At 39.0% G+C, this 17,296-nt stretch overlaps 1 protein-coding gene across 16 annotated transcripts in view; it reads right to left on the bottom strand.

Annotated features, from left to right (window-relative positions):
• The window catches only part of Numb (NUMB endocytic adaptor protein), a 163,257-nt gene that overhangs the window by 55,865 nt on the left and 90,096 nt on the right, over positions 1-17,296 (bottom strand). For all 16 annotated transcript variants that reach the window (XM_017802368.2, XM_008849782.2, XM_029554396.1 and 13 more), the window contains 2 exons: positions 15,518-15,658; positions 2,499-2,573 (listed from right to left, as the gene is read on the bottom strand). In XM_017802368.2, the coding sequence (XP_017657857.1) occupies positions 2,499-2,573; positions 15,518-15,643 (201 nt within the window). In that variant the 5' untranslated portion in view covers positions 15,644-15,658. The remainder of the gene's footprint in view (positions 1-2,498; positions 2,574-15,517; positions 15,659-17,296) is intronic.

Raw genomic sequence — 17,296 nt, 5'->3', positions numbered from 1 at the left:
AGGGAGGGAGGGAGGGAGGGAGGGAAGGAAGGAAGAGAGGGAAGGAAGAGAGGGAAGGAAGAGAGGGAAGGAAGGAGGGGAGAGAAGAAGGAAGGGAGGGAGGGAGGAAGGGAAGGAGGGAGGAATGAAAGTTAAAAAGCAGCTAGACAGTTTGCTGGGGTGTGGCTTAGTGGAAGAATGCTTGGCACATGTGAGGCCCTGTGTTTGGTAATCAGCATTTCAGTATCTTCATATAACCTTAAATTATCTTTTAGCTTTCTTTACTTGAGAATGAAACCATATTCTAATATTAAATATTTTATTTATTTTTATTTTATGTGTATGAGGGTACTGTCTGCATGCAGGTAGGTGCACCCATGCCGTGCAATGCCCACGGAGCTCAGAAGAGGGTGTTGGATCCCCTGGAACTGGAGTTGGTAACCACCGTGTGGCGCTGGGAACCAAACCAGGTCCTCTGCAAAAGCAGCCAGTGCTCTTAACTACTGAGCCTTTATCCAACTCCTGAAACCATATTCTGAATTAAAAGATTTTCTCCCATTTAAGTAACTAACCAGGGCTGACTTTGCTTAGCTTCTGAGATTAGCGGTGACTGGGTGCATCCAGAGTGGTATGACTGTAGATATGAATTAAAAGCTTTTATAAAGACTAATTCCACAGTGGCCTCTTAACTCTAAATAATATAAGACTAAAAATTATAGTTTGTTTTACAACAATCTAGTAATATAGTTCCTGTTTTCTTTTTAATTTTATTTTTATTTTATGTGTAAGAGTGTTTTGCCTGAATGTAAGTTGCTTAGTGTTCTTTATTCTTTTAAAAAATTTTATTTCTTTAATTTTATTTTATGTGTATGTATGAGTGTATTGCCTGCATGCATGTAAGTGCACCCACGGAGCTCAGAAGAGGGCATCAGATGGCCTGGAACTGGAGTTACAGACAGTTGTTAGTTGCTATGTGGGTGCTAGGACTCAAACCCTGGTCCTCTGCAAGAGCAGTCAGTGCTCTTAACTGCTGAGCCATCTTTCCACCCAGTGTTCTGTATTCTATCACCAATTACTTTTCTACTTTCCTCTCTACAACAGATTTAGGAGTTTATTCTAAAGTAAGGTCTACTTTTCTGAGGTATTTTAAAATTATATATATTTTATATTGAGGGTTACAGATGAGAGGTAACATAAACTATACTAATAAAGCAGAAAAGTTTAGTTATTAAGCACATCAAGAAATCATAAAGTACTCATTAGTAGCCAAACATGGCAGGCCACCATACTAGCAAACCCAAAGCAACAAGAATTTAACGCTGTTTGGGGTAGGGGCATGCAGAAATTATGCTTAAAGCTTTCATAGTAAAGTGGGGAAAGATCACATATTAGAGAGAAGGAAGGTTGTGAAGAGAGCTTTAAGAGTTTTAGAATATTCCTCAGACCTAGTGAAAATAGGAAAGTAACACTTCAATCTGATTCTTTATGAACTGTGAATATATTCTCTCCTCTTATTAAATATACAAGTATGGACCTGGGATGTGTTCTACAGCATAAGAGGCGAAGGAAACATTATTTATCCTGGAAGGCAGATATATATTCCAAGATTATGCAAAGGAAGTAGAAACAGACTATGGGAGAGGGGTGTAGGTAAGAAAGCAGAAGGAGCAGTCAAAAGGACTATGAACAGTCCCCTAGAAGTCACAGCATCAGGCATTGGCATAGGTAATTTCTACATTTTTTCCTGGAAAGCTGTTTCTTTCTTTCTTTTTTCTTTTTTTGGTCTTTGAGACAGGGTCTCCTTGTAGTGGGGGCTGTCCTAGAACTCACTATACAGACCAGGCTGGCCTTGAACTCACAGAGATCCACCTGCTTCTGCCTCCCCAGTGCTGGGTCTACAGGTGTGTGCCACCACTGCTGGTGAAAGCTGTTTCTTATAGGTTTAAAATGAATAACACAGGGGCTGGAGAGATGGCTCAGCGGTTAAGAACACTGTTCTTGCAGAAGACCTGGGTTCAAATCCCAGCACCAACATGGCAGCTAACAACTGTCTGTAACTCCAGTTCCAGGGGATCCGACAGCCTCTTCTGTCCTCCGTGGGCATTGTACAACATGGGTGCACTTACATACATGAAGGCATAACACTCATACACATAAAATAAAAATAATAAATTTAAAAAATTAATAACACATAATAGCCTAGTAAGCTCAATAAGGTTATTAACTGAAACAATTTTATTCTGGTTTTAGAAGATATTATTCTATCGAATTTCATACTATCTGTTTCATATGGGCCATAATAAATCAAAAATATATTTTGGAGAATGTATGACCAAAATTGGTTGGTCTTTATAATCAGAATCTTTGGATAAAAAACATGAGAGACTTTTTAAAATAAAAATAAGCCCACATCTTCTGTCTTGAGAAACACTGTTCTTACTGGATACTGGGTAGCCAAGAGTCTTGTAAGAAAATATTGATAGTATTTAGATCAATACTGGCAACCATCAGATACATACAGCTTTCAATCTTTTCACAGCATCTTCACAGATGTGCATTCCTCTTGACTCATCAACTTCTACATGGCCGAGGTACTGTGGAGAGAGAGAAGGGTCAGGTCCATTCCATTCCTAGAGAAGCTACTATAAGAGATGACAGAAAATTAAACCCCCTCACTCAAGAAACTCGCAACTACTGTAGGAAAGTTATAATAAGGTCTTATTTTATTTATTCTCAATGTCTACACATGAATAAAATTTAGAATATTTTAGAGTTTTTAGGGAGTAAGTAAAAAAGTGCATGGTAGTCACTAAATGCTCCCAGAATTGACTGGCTCTGAAGTGTTACTAGCCTAAATGAGACACAATTCTACTTCCACACATAAAAATAACCCTAAAACAAAGTACATACACTTACGAAAAAGCACAAAGAGGGCCAGTGAGATAGCTCAGCTGGTAAAGGTGCTTGCCATCAATCCTGAAAACCATTCAATCCCTGGAACCCACACTGAGGGAGAAAATCAACTCCCGCAAATTGTCCTCTGACCTCCACACATGCACCATAGCATACATGTGTACACGTACACACACACACACACGCACACACACGAAAAATTGGGAGAGATGGTGCAGCAGTTAAGAGCACTAACTGCTCTCACAGAGGACCTGAGTTCAGTTCCCAGTACCCACATGGTGGCTAACAACTGTCTGTAACTCCAGTTCCAGGGGACCCGACCACTATCTTCTGGCCTCCATAGGCATTTTACGCATGGGTGTACGTGCATGCAGGAAAAACATTTATACAAATAAAAATTAACTAATTAATTAAAAAAACAATTATAGGCAGAGAGAAATACACACACTGTTATGTATAAGAGGATAATTAAATATCAGCGAGTATTCCTATTGTCTAGACTATGAACTATAAGAACTTTTTTCATGGTAGTTAGGATCTAAGCTAAACCTTAGTATAGGATAGTCCCAGGTCAGAAAAGCGGAAGGGATGGTGGCAATATTCTAAGGATTCTCTCTCTTCCTAAAAGACAAGGTCTTGGGGTCTTGTATATTGTATTTCAGGCTGACCTTGAACTCCAGATCTTCATATCTCAGCCTCTGGAGCAACTGGGACTACAGGTGTACATCACCACACATGACCCACAAGTGCTTTCTTTTCTTTTTTCTTTTTGGCTTTTTGAGACAGGGTCTCCCTGTAGCCCCAGCTGTCCTGGAACTCACTATGTAGACCAGGCTGGCCTCGAACTCACAAAGATCCACCTGCCTCTGCCTCCCAAGTGCTGGGATTAAAGGCGTGTGCCATCACACCCCGCCTAAGTGCTTTCTTTTAAAAGGAAATTCAGAATCTGGTTCCAAGTAGGATGGAGCACATTTAATACATACAAACCTATTTGCCCCACTGAAAGAAAATACATAATCTGGACAGAATGCACAAAGCAGTTATTTGAGGTTTCTGAAAAGTAAACAACTAAAAGAGGAATCAGAGAAGAATATCAGAATTCAAGGTATCACTGAATTTGCAAATTTACCTTTCAAACCCTTATCTCTTTGGGACCTCTGGCCTAAATAATACAGCCAGAAAAGTAATGAGGCACAGAGAAAACTCTGGGGAAAGCACTCTAGTTCTGACTCAAAGTACAGGAGTTCCAGGAAGCCTAGTGGCGATGTGGAATGAAGCAATAGAAGCAGCGACACTGAAAACATCTTAACCGGAGAGATATCTTCTCTGTTTAGTGGAACTTGGATCCCAGCAAGAAAGAGCTAATGTCTCCCCCCCTCCCCGACATTCAAGTGACACTGTGAAAGAGCGATAAAATAATCAGAGAACTGGAGGATGAGAAAGCAGAGGTCCAAGGAAGCAGAAACTATTAACAAGCCCAGGGAAGGGGGAAGCTTGGGAAATTGACCCCACTGATTTGCTTATGAAGTCCTGGGATGAACCTGGAACTTTATAGGTAAGAATCTGGTCCTACAATTGGTGTATCAAAGATTTGCAGAACTGAACCAATAGACAGACCATTTCCCAGCCCTCAGACTGACCAATAGGGTAGTAAACACGGGATATATTTAGAAAGGCTTTGAAAACTAGACACAAACTCAGCATCTCTAGTTAAGAAACCTGAAATCCTCCCAACATTTGGAACTTTCTGAGTACAGATATGACACCTTAAGTAGTAAAGTCTACACATAGCCTCATGTGATAGATCATAGACAAAATCTAGGTGTACTAAAAGTATTGCATGAAATTACCTTCAGGATATGTGTATAAGGTATATATGAAACAAAATCTATTTATTTATATATTTATAAACAGGGTATTATGTAGCAGAAGCTGGCCTCAAACTTGATATGTAGCCAAGGATGACTTAACTTTCAAGCCTCCTGCTTCTCTCTCTCAAGTGCTTGATTACAGGTGTGTTACTACCCCTAGTTTATAAAGTACTGGGAACTGAACCCAGAACGTCATGCATGCCAGGCAAGTCATCTACCAACTAAGCTACATCCTCAGGTACTTTTCCAAAAAAAGATTTGAATAAGACCCAGAGTCTTACAACACAGTACCACTTGGCATATGATAAAATCAAGAAAAATTTATTTAATCTGCAGGGAAAAAATAAACAAATCCACTAACACAAAAATTATAAAATTATCTAACAATGTCTTTAAAGCAGCTGTTATAACAATATTCAAAGAAGTAATAGTAAACAGTCTTGAAATAATTGAAAAATTCAAAGTCTGATAAAAGTATAGAATATATATTAGGGCTGGAGAGATGGTTCAGTGGTTAAGAGCACTGGCTGTTCTTGCAGAGGACCCAAGTTTGGTTCCTAGCACCCACATAGCAGCTTATATCCATCCTTAACTCCAGTCCCAGAGGATCCAAAGCCCTCTTCCGATCTTGGTGGACATTTCAAGCATGTGGTATGCCTACATACATGCAGGCAAAACATTCATACACATAAAAAAAATAACAGGTAGGTGTGGTGGTACATGCTAGCACTCAGAGGCAGAAGCAGGCAGATCTCTATGAATTTGAAGCTAGTCTGGTCTATACAGAGTACTAAACCAGTTAGGTCTTAAACCCCCCCCCCCCCCACACAGAATATATAAAAAGAACCAAATGGAAATTTTTAAATGATTAGGGTAAAAATCACACTGGATAGACTCGATAGAAGAATAGAAACGGCTCTCTGAACTTGAAAGTTGATCAACTGAAACTGAACTTTACATCATCACACTTAGTGGTGAAAAACCAGAAGCTCTGATCCTCAAATATTCACATTTAAGGTAGTCCCTCCCCTTTACTACTCTCATTCAACACATTTGCATTTAAACTTCAAAGTAGTTACATGTGTTTTGGTCTTGCAGCTCTCTTTTTTTATTTACTGTGCAATTAATAGACCAAAGGTAGACCAAAAATGTTCTGATAAATCTTTTCTTGTTGCTGTGACCAAATGCCTGACAAGAGGCAATTTAAGGGAGAAAAAAAATTTATTTTGGCTCATGGTTTGAGAGTAGCGTCCACCATGGTAGAGAAGGTATGATGATGAGGGGGTCTTAGCTATGGCCATGGGATGTGCTTCTATCTGAGTAGACCAGGAAGCAGAGAGAAGACCAGAAGTTGGGTGAGATATACATCTCTAGGCCTTCTCCTCAACAACCCACTTCCTCCAGCTAGGTTCTGCCTCTTAAAGGTTCGATAACATGTCAAAACAGCGCCATCAGATAGAGACCAAGTGTTCAAACACATGAGCCTGTGGGGTATATTTCACATCAAATCATAACAAAGGGTAAAAATAGGACAAAACATTTACTGATCACTTATAATGTCCCAGTAACTATGTTGGATATTGAATATATTTTGTCTTACTAAATACTCAGAAAGGTATGTATGATACCTGAATTTAAAACTGAGGAAAGAGCTGGGTGTGGTGGTATACACCTTTATTCCCAACACTTGGGAGACAGAGGCAGGTGAATTTCTCTGAGATCAATGCCAGTCTGGTCTACTAATGACTTCTAGGTCAGCTGGGGCTACAGGGAGACTGTCTCCAAAAACAAAAACAACAACAAAAAATTGAGTAAAGAAAATGAGATTCAGGAATGCTGAATAACTTGCCCAGATCACATACATAGCAGAAGAATCACTTATATTCATGACTCTGAAAGTCTAAAATGACTATCATAATTATAGAAAACCTTTTTCAGTTGTTCATTACTCTTAAAAGATATTTATATATTTTTAAGTTTTATGTATATGAGTGTATTGCTTGCATATATGTCAGTGTACCTGTATACAGGTACGATGCCTGTGGAAATCAGAAGAGAGCACTGGATCCCCTGGAACTGGAGTGATTAGTGCTATATGGGTGCTGGGAACTGAACCTGGGTTCTCTGCAAGAGCAGCCACTGTTCTTAACAGCTGAGCCATCTCTCTAGCCCCCTAGTTGTTCATTCTTATTACAAGAACATAAAAAACAAAGTAACAGCAAGCAAGTAAACCAAATTCCTTTTGCTATATTTGGTCTTCACAACTTTGTAAAAATAAAAGCTATTTCATCTGGCAAATTCTTTCTCTTGCAAAGCTGAAACTGTCAGCAACAAGTAAGCCTGTCTGAAAACTTGTGGAAACTCTAAAATTAGTTCATCATTATTCACACTTCTCTAACGCCTCTCAAACCTCAGAATTTCTACTATGAAAAGAATTAACATGAGACTAATCTCAAGGCTTAATGACATTTGCTACATGGTACTGTCAAGGCTCATCATTGTTAGGCAAAATTTATTTAAAAATAGAGGGAGGTTTGTAATTTTCTAGTAAGATTAATTCTTAGAGATGATTCTCATCCATATAAATATCTTCTAGAGGGCAGATTTATTCATTTTTTTAACTATAGGAAAATTCATTCTTTTTGGTCTAGTGTTCTATGAGATTTGACAAACTGCAGCTGTGTAACCACTACTACAATCAAGATACAAAAGGATGAAATTGCCTCAAAAATTCCCTTATGCAGCCCATTTGTAGTCAGTTCCTCTTCCTATCCCTTGCAACTTCTATCCTTTGCAACTACTATTCTGTTTTCTGATTCCTTAGCTTTCCTTAAGAATGTCACACATGGGGCAGGAAAGTTGATTCAGGGGTTAAGAGCACTGGCTGTTCTTACAGAGGACCCAGGTTCTTGTCTCAGAACCCACATGGTGGCTAACGACTGTCCATGACTCCAGTTCCAGAGGATCCAACACCATCTCTGTCCTCTGAGAGCACTGCATGCATGTGGTGCACTCACACAGGAGCAGGCAAAACACTCATACACATAAAATACAAATAAATAAAAATTTAAAAAAAGGGGCTGGAGAGATGGCTCAGTGGTTAAGAGAACTGACTGCTCTTGCAGAGGACCCAGGTTCAAGTCCCAAAACCCACATAGTGACTACCAACCATCCTTAACTCCAGTTCCAGGGGAATCTGAAGCCCTTTTCTGATCTCTGCAGCATTGCAAGACACGGGTGCACTCATATACATGCAGGCAATGCACTCATACACATAAAATAAAAATAATAAATATTATAAAAAATTAATGCCACAAAAAGAAAATTATGTTAGTATGAGACTACTGGCTTATTTCAATAGCATAACAATTTGAGTCATCTAAGTTATTGAGTATATTAGTTTGTTCATTTTTATAGCTGATCAGTATTCCACTAAATTCATATTATTAACAACGCTTGTCTATCTAGTCACCAGATGAGAGACTTCTTGATTATTTCCAATTTTAGTAATAATAAGTCTTATGTTTTCATACGAATACAAGGGGTATATTGCTAGGTCACATGGTAATTTTATGCCTGGCTTTCTAAGAAAACTACTGCCTTCTTTCCTAAAGTATCTGTCCATTTTACATTCTCACCAATGTATAAGTTTCAGTGGCTCCACATTTTTTGCAGCAACTGGTATCATCAGTTTTTACAAAAAAACCATTCCAGTAGGTGTGTAAGTTTTAATCACTACATCCCTAGTGACTAATAGCATCAGGCATATTTATGCTTATCCATATCATATTAGATCAAGTCACAGCTTAATTTTTGTCTGGTTTTAAACCTCAGGCAGTATCTTTCCAATTGCTTTGTTATATTGTTGGTTTCTTTTGTTTTTTTTTTTTTTGGTCTTTTTGAGACAGGGTCTCCCTGTAGCCCCAGCTGTCCTGGAACTCACTATGTAGACCAAACTGGCCTTGAACTCACAGAGATCTGCCTGCCTCTGCCTCCCGAGTGCTGGAATTAAAGGCATGCACCACCATGCCCAGCAGGTCCATATACTTTTAAAAACCATTTTACTATTTTTGTGCCTAGTTTTTCATGTTTATTTACAAAGTCTAACTGGTCTAATGGTTTTCGTTTTATTTCTGTGCTATATTATTAGGTTGCTGCATAAGCATTTTGTTAATTCCATTAAAATATTAAAAGCCCATTTTTCTATATATTCTAAAATATTAACTACTACAAGAATTATTCTTAGAGGATTTGGAAAAAATGGCCCATGAGACCATCTTTACTAGTCCTTTTTTTTTTTTGGTCTTTTTGAGACAGGGTCTCCCTGTAGCCCCAACTGTCCTGGAACTCACTATGTAGACCAGGCTGGCCTTGAACTCACAGAGATCTGCCTGCCTCTGCCTCCTGAGTGCTGGGATTAACTAGTCCTTTTAAAGAGACACTACTTTAAAAACAGCTTTCTCATTTTATTCATACTTAGGGCCTAGTCAGGTTTCATTTTTCTGCTTTAGTCCATTTTAATAATATATAGATTCCTAGAGTTATTTATAATTCATTAAAATTTCAAAATCATCAACATTACAAAATACTCACATAATTTAATTTCTTTGTAGACCAGTCTGGCCTTGAACTCACAGAGATCCACCTGCCTCTGCCTCCTGAGCGCTGATATTAAAGGTGTGTGCCACCAAGCCCGGCGGACATTTCCTTATTTTTAACATATATACATATTTGTGCTAGTGCATAAATGCATTACATGGAGATACACACTTGTATTTTCTTTTTCTCATTAGGCTAATTTCTTTTTTTCCCAGTTATAGAGATTTTATTAAACTGATTTGGATATATGTAGATCAAATAATATTTTCTGAGGATAACAATCATGGACTTTAAAGCTTGACATAAAATAAGTAGTTTCCAAAGTTAGTTGTATTCTTCAGCAACAGCATGATAAAATAATTCAACTATACAGAAATACAGAACTCTTGGACTACCTGGAATTTCAGAAATCATTTAACCAAATGTCCTCATTTTGTGAGAAAACTAACTCAAAGATTAAGCAATCTACCCAGGCTTACATACCTACCTAATAGTAATAAAGCTAGAAATCAAACCAATTTTTCCTAAAATTCTATTGATATTTCCACTGGCTCTCTATCACCTAAAAGTCTAGGCTTTTCTCTAACACTCCATTCTATGGTGACATGGAAGTGTAAGATAGTACAGTAAATTGTCATGGTGGCCATGTGGCCAGGAAGGGGCCCTCTGTGGGGAGGAGGAAAGCATTAATGGGTGGGACAGAGGGTTGCCAGCAGGTGTCTTGTATTAAAACCCATGGTGACAAAGAATCACTCCCATCCCCTCCCCCAAAATATCATGTGCGCCTTTGAAACCTCCTGTATGCACAAAGGCTTTGGTTTTACAAAAAATCCTTCCAACCAGGCGTGGTGGCACATGCCTTTAATCCCAGCACTTGGGAGGCAGAGGCAGGTGGATCTCTGTGAGTTCAAGGCCAGCCTGGTCTACATAGTGAGTTCCAGGACAGCTGGGGCTACAGGGAGACCCTGTCTCAAAAAGACCAAAACAACAACAACAACAACAACAACAACAACAACAACAACAACAACCCCTTCCAGCCAAACAAACAAATTTAAACCGGCAGAGAAAAATCAAGCAGTCTCATATTCTCATGACTGCTCTGGCAAGTTCCTTTTCCAGCCTTCCATGGCTGACAGAAGCCACCAGGGCAGTCACCCACTCAGACAGGTCCTTAATTTCCCCCAAAGACTTCCTGAGCAAAAATATGCACACGGGAGACCCAGGAAAATGAAAATGGGAAGGGAATAGAAACCATTGCTTTGTGTTCATGTCATTGGGGACTTTCAGTCTTCTCAACAACTTTGAGTTCTTCCACAAGTTTTAGTATCAGTAGAAATGAAAAACAGAAGAGACCCATATAAGTCAGAGAGCTCATGGCTCTATTACTACCTCAAAGTTACTTAGTAACAAAGATAAGAGAGTAGGCCTTTCTGAGTTACCTTAGGTTCTAGGAACTGAATGCAAGTTTTCAAGATTTTCTAGTCATTTTTATTCTAACATGTAACTCAATCAATTCAATTGGTTACATGACTACTCATGCCAATAACAAAGAAAGAAGACTTGGTAGGAAGTAGAAAACAAATATATTTTGTATATGGGTTGCATTATCTATTTCAAAAATGTGAAGATGGAAACCAGCCCTGAGTCTTACCAATTTTTGAGAAAAACATGCCCACTGAAACAAACATCGTTTCAAAAGTCTCTTTTCTTCTCTAAGACACTATCTCACCACAAAATTGCAGCTGAATTATGCTTTAATGGCTAAAATATTTGACACTGGAACTTTCTTTTATCTGCATGCCTTTTTCAAACTCCCTGAGTAAGGGACTTTTATTCAGAAAAATGTACTTTTAGTAAACTACTATGTGGAATTTCATTCTTGATGAATTCAATCATTTTTCCCTTTCTTAAAAAAAAAAAAAGAAAGATCCACTGCCTCCCCCCTCAAATTGGTACTGTTATCCATGAGAAGAAACGTTGAGATCTGAGCTCTGACGTGAGAGATTACATAGTGAGCAATTCCCACAGCGGCAAAAAGTAGTACAACAATCACTGATTTTAAGGAACTATAAGGAATTTCACCAGGTATTTCATCAGGTATTTTTAGATATTTTCAGATTCTATATTTATATAGCAAATATGGTATGCAAATGTACAGATCACATTATTAAAATTTTTTGTATCTTTATCCAAAGAGTAGTAATAAGTCAAATTAAAATATTCCCATTTTTAAAAGTTGGAATGGGCTGGAGAGTTGGCTCAGCAGTTAAGAGCACTGACTGCTCTTATAGAGGACCTGGTTGGATTCCCAGTACCCACATGGCAGCTATCAATTGTCCTAACTCTAGTTCCAGGAGATCTGACACCCTCTTCTGACCTCTGTGGGCACTGCACCACATTGGTGCACTTATACACATACAGGCAATACATTCATACACATAAAATAAAAATAATATCAAAAAAACAAAAAACAAAAGTTGGAGTACAATTCGTATGAATTAGTCATGATATAAGCAGATGTACTAAACATAACTATAGAAGTGTGGTGCTGCAAAGAGCTTAAGAGATCCAAAACTTTTACTTTTTACTAAATATCAAATAGACAGTCATATAAGTAGTAAATTGACAGACCCAGGAATAGTACTCCTGGTCTTTTCCCTTTGAGGTCTTTTTTCCAGATACCTGATACTACCTGTCTGTTAAGCACATGTATAACTATCCTGTTTAAGTAATGGCTTATAGTTTACTGTTCTTACAAACATTATTTAATGTTATTCTTAAAAATAGTCAATCAGACAGGGAGAGTCATACACTTTGGCAATGCTGCTTATGAGTCAAGTGGGTTTTAATCTTCCGTACAGCTTAGTATTTCCCTCTCAGTTGTAATCATACCTTTCCTAATTAACTATACTACTACTAATCAAAGAGTAGATATAGCAAAGTTCACAGAAATATTAAAGGTAATAATGAAGAAAGGACAGCAGAACTGGAGTGGCAACATGTCACAACTCCTTTAAAAATTACATTTATGGGCTGGAGAGATGGCTCAGCAGTTAAAAACACTAGTTGTTCTTGCAGAAGACCCAGGTTCAAATCTCAGCACCCACAAGGCAGCTAACAACTGTCCATAACTCCAGTTCCAGGGGATCTGACAGCCTCTTCTGTCCTTCATGGGCACTGCACAACATGGGTGCACTTACCTATACACGGGTGATGCACACATACACATAAAATAAAAATAATAAATAAAATATGGGGCTAGAGAGATGGCTCAGCGGTTAAGAGCACTGAATGCTCTTACAGTGGACCCGGGCTCGATTCCCAGCACCCATATGGCAGCTATGAACCGTCCTTAACTTCAGTTCCAGGGGAATCTGACTTCTACACTGTAGTTAACACTAATTTAACTCTTATGAAATTAAGTAATTCAGTAAGATTACTAAGGACAGGTCAGGTGTGGTGGTACACACCTTTAATTCTAGCACTCGGGAGGCAGAGGCAAGCGGATCTCTGTGAGTTCGAGGCCAGCCTGGTCTACACAGTGAGTTCCAGGCCAGCTAGGGCTACAGGGAGACCCTGTCTCAAAAAGAACTCCCCCGCAAAAAAAATTACATTTATTTTACTTTGTGTGCACTTGGGAGGCAGAGGCAGGAGGACTGCTGTATGTTTGAAGCTAGCCTGGTACACACAGTAAGTTCTGGTCTGGGCGATAGTGTCTAAAAAAAGTCAGTTGTACTTAGATAACAGATAAGAGGAAAATGAAAAAAAAAATTAGTCTTTTTGAAACAGGGTAGCCCTGTACTCATAGCTGGCCTGGAACTCACTATGTAGAATATGTTGACCTCAGTCTCACAGAGATCCACCTACCTCTGCCTCCTGAGTGCTGCAAGTAAAGGTGTGTGTCACCACACCCAGCAAAATGAAACTATTCACAATAGCAAAACTGAATATTTTTTATCACCTCCCATTCACAAATGACACTTTTCCCCCAGTGACAACTTCCTCTAAGGATCCTATTTTAAATTGTACCCCCCCATTTATTCCCTTCACCCAAAATTCCTTTCTAGTATATCAGATATTTTATGTATTTATTTGTTCAGTGTTTAACATACACTAAAATGAAAGCACTGTATAACTGTGTTCTGTATTCCCAATGTCCAGAACACTGACTAACAGACAGCAGACACTCTTCAAATAGCTGTCAAACATGTCAATGAATTTTTGATCTTGGAGAAGAAAATGTAGTATATTCCTTAGACCCATGTTAAATTTAATTAATTATTGTTATTGTTTTCAAATATTCATTATTTTTATTTTATGTGTATAAACATATTGCTTCCATGTATGTAAGCGCACCCATGCCATGCAATGCCTGTGGAGGTCTGAAGAGGGTGTCAGATTCCCTGGAACTGGAGTTATGGGCAGTTGTTAATGGCCATGTGGGTGCTGGGAACTGAACCTGGGTCTTCTTCAAGAGCATCAGTGCTTTTAACAGCTGAGCCATCTCTCCAGCCCCCAATTATTTTTTGAGACAGGTTTCCCTGAATCCCCAGCTAGCCTGGAATTCACTATGTGGACCAAGCTGGCCTCAATCTCATAAAGGTTTGCCTGCCTCTGCCTCCTGAGTGTTGAGATTAAGATATGTGCCTCCACACCTGGCTATTTATTATTTTTAATTTTTTGGTTTTTTTGAGACAGGGTCTCCCTGTAGCCCCAACTGGCCCAGAACTTGCTATGTAAACCAGGCTGGCCTTGAACTCACAGAGATCCACCTGCCTCTGCCTTCTGAGTACTGGGATTAAAGGTGTGCGCCACCATGCCCAGCTTATTTTTTAAAAAAATATATATATATTTATATGTATGAGTGTTTTGCCTGCAGGTATGTAAGTGCATCACATCCACGCCATGCCTGTGGAGGCCAAAAGAGGGCATCAGATTACCTGGAACTGGAATTCCAGCTGGTTGTTAGCTCCCATGTAGGTGCTAGGCACCAAACCAGGGTTCTCTGGAAGAGCAGCAAATGCTCTTCACCTCTGAGCCATCTCTCCAGCCCCTTACATTAAATTTAATGCATAATTATTAAAACATTTTCAATAAACTCAAGGTACAGGAAATTTAATTAATACTCAGAGAAGCACATCCCATTGAATAATTTTTTTTTTTTTTTTTTTTTTTTGGACAAGGTTTTCTGTAGCCCCAGCTGGCCTGGAATTCACTTTGTCTGCCTTTGCCTCCTAAGTGCTGGGATTAAAGACATGCACCACCATGAGAAGCTGAAAATAACTTAATTCTTGATAACTTAAGATAGTTTCAGGATTTGTATCCTCATTATTTGGCTGAGCAGGCTGGCTTGTAATTTCAGCTACTTGGGAGACTGAGGCAGGAAGATCACAATTAAGGCCTACCTGGGCTATAGAATGAGTTCAAAGATAGCCTGGGCAACTTAGTGAGACCCTGTCTCAAAATGAAAAGTAAAAAGAAGGCTGGGCATGGTGGCACACACCTTTAATCCCACCACTTAGAAGCAGAGGTTGGTAGTGAGTTTGAGGGCAGCCTATTCTATACTGTGAGTTTCCAGTCAGCCAGGGCCACATAATGAGACCTTGTCTCAAAAAAAAAAAAAAAAAAAAAAAGGAAAGTAAGAAAAGAAATGGGGATGTAGCTTAGTGGTAGAGTGCTTGCCTAGCATGTATGTATGAGGCTCTAGGTTCAATGCTCAGTACCTCACATTCCCATAGTGATCCTATTTGCACTGATTCCAGATTATGTAGCAGAAATTCTTTTAAAAAATATTTTATTTATTGTTTTTATTGTATGTGTATGAATGTACTGCCTGCATGTATGTAAGTGTACCCGTGTTGTGCAATGCCTGCAGAGGTAAGAAGATAGCATTAGATCCCCTGGAACTGGACTCTAACCCGGGTCCTCTGCAAGAGCAGTCAGTGCTCTTAACCACTGAGCCATCTCTCTAGCCCAGAAATTCTTACTTAAATATATATAAAAAAATCATTAACTGTAATATGTCCTCATTTAATTTAATCATTGAAGAGATTAGGGGTTTTTTTGTGGGGGAGATCTTTCAATTAATGGCATTTCATATACAATAGACTATCAGTTTTTTCCTCACGGAGAATTATAGAAACATCCATTTTTACCTTAACTGGGAAGCTACACTTTCCAGTGCGAACCCCTTCTTCATCTGTCTGCCACTGATGTGGACGACTGGCCTCTGGAACATAAACATCTTTCTTTCTCCTAAAACTTTGCCGTAATTTGTTCATGTTAATTTTTATAACCTGTAGACAAAGTAAAAGAAATTTCAAAAAGTTATCATCTTCTTACACATTAAAACTTTGGATTATCATCTCAGTACGACCCCATTCCCCCAAAACACTAAAGTCCCAAGTAAAAGGTTATGGCTTAAGGAAAAAAGAATAGTCAGTACATTTGCTCTTAGAGTGATGGAAGGTTCAAACAGAACTGTTTTATGTTCTGAAAAGTCAACTGCAAATACTAGTTCTTGCAAAAAACACAGCTAACTTCTCCAGTCCCTCATGTACTTCTTAAATCTGTTCTCAGTTCTGAAAACAGAAAGTTGTACATGTAGGCCAAATTATAACATTTTTTTTTTTTTTTGTATTCTTGATACAGGGTCTCCCTGTAGCTTCAGCTGGCCTTGAATTCGCTATGTAGAGCAGGCTGGCCTTGAACTCAAGAGATCTGTCTGCCTCTGCCTCTGCCTCTCAAGTGCTGGGAATAAAGGTATATGCCACCATGCCCAGCCCCGATTTCTGAAAACATTTTTAAAAGTTTCATATGGGGCCGGGTGTGATGGCACATGCCTTTAATCCCAGCACTCGGGAGGCAGAAGCAGGCGATCTCTGTGAGTTCAAGGCCAGCCTGGTCTACTAGCGAGTTTCAGGCCAGCTAGGGCTACAGACAGACCCTGTCTCAAAAAGACAAAATAAAACAAAAGTTTCATATGGTGCTGGAGAAATGGCTCAGTAGTTAAGAGCACTGGCTGCTCTTGCAGAGGATCTAGGTTTGGCTCTCAATATCCACATGGTGACTAACAACTGTCTTTAACTCCAGTTCCAAGGGATCCAATGCCCTCTTCTGGCCTCCACAGGCATTGTATGCACATGGTGTACTTACATATATGCAGGCCAAACACTCATACACATAAAATGGAAATAAAATTTAAAATCTCCTAATTATTAGGAAAAATATTCTAAAACCCTGAAATATAGGGATCTTTTTAGCTTACTAATTTTTTTATATTTATTATTTTTATTTTATGTGTATGCGTGTATTGCCTGCATGTAGGTAAGTGCACCTGTGTCCTGCAATGCCCACGGAGGACAGAAGAGGCTGTTGAATCCCCTGGAACTGTGGTTAGGACAGTTGTTAGCTGCCATGTGGGTGCTGGGATTCGAACATGGGTCTTCTGTAAGACCAGTCAGTGTTCTTAACTGCTGAACCATCTCTCCAGCCCCACTTTTAGCTTACTATTAGAAGACACCAGGACAAGGCAAGACTGCAGTTATCTTTTTTGTTTTGCTTGTTTTTTTTAAATATTTTATTTATTATTTTTATTTTATGTGTATGAGTATATTGCCTGTATATGTACAAGTGCACCTGTGTCATGCAATGTCCTCAGAGGTTAGAAGAAAGCACTAGGTCCCCTGGAACTGGAGTTATGGATAGTTTTTAGCAGTCATGTGGGTGTTGGGAATCAAACCTGGGTCCTCTGTAAGAAAAGCCCTTAACTGCTGTGACTTCTCTCCAGCCTTGTTTTTCTTTTTTGAGACAGGATCTTATATAGGCCAGGCTGGTCCTGAATTCACTATGTAGTTGAGGATGACTTTGAACTCTTGATCTTCCTGCCTACACCCCTTGAGTGCTGAGATTACAGGCTGACAATCCCATGTCCT

Source organism: Nannospalax galili, unplaced genomic scaffold (assembly GCF_000622305.1).
Source record: "Nannospalax galili isolate Female #2095 unplaced genomic scaffold, S.galili_v1.0 scaffold24, whole genome shotgun sequence".
In the NCBI taxonomy this organism is placed as follows: domain Eukaryota; kingdom Metazoa; phylum Chordata; class Mammalia; order Rodentia; family Spalacidae; genus Nannospalax; species Nannospalax galili.
Note: the sequence above shows the minus strand (reverse complement) of the source record. Positions and strands in the feature narration are given on the sequence as shown.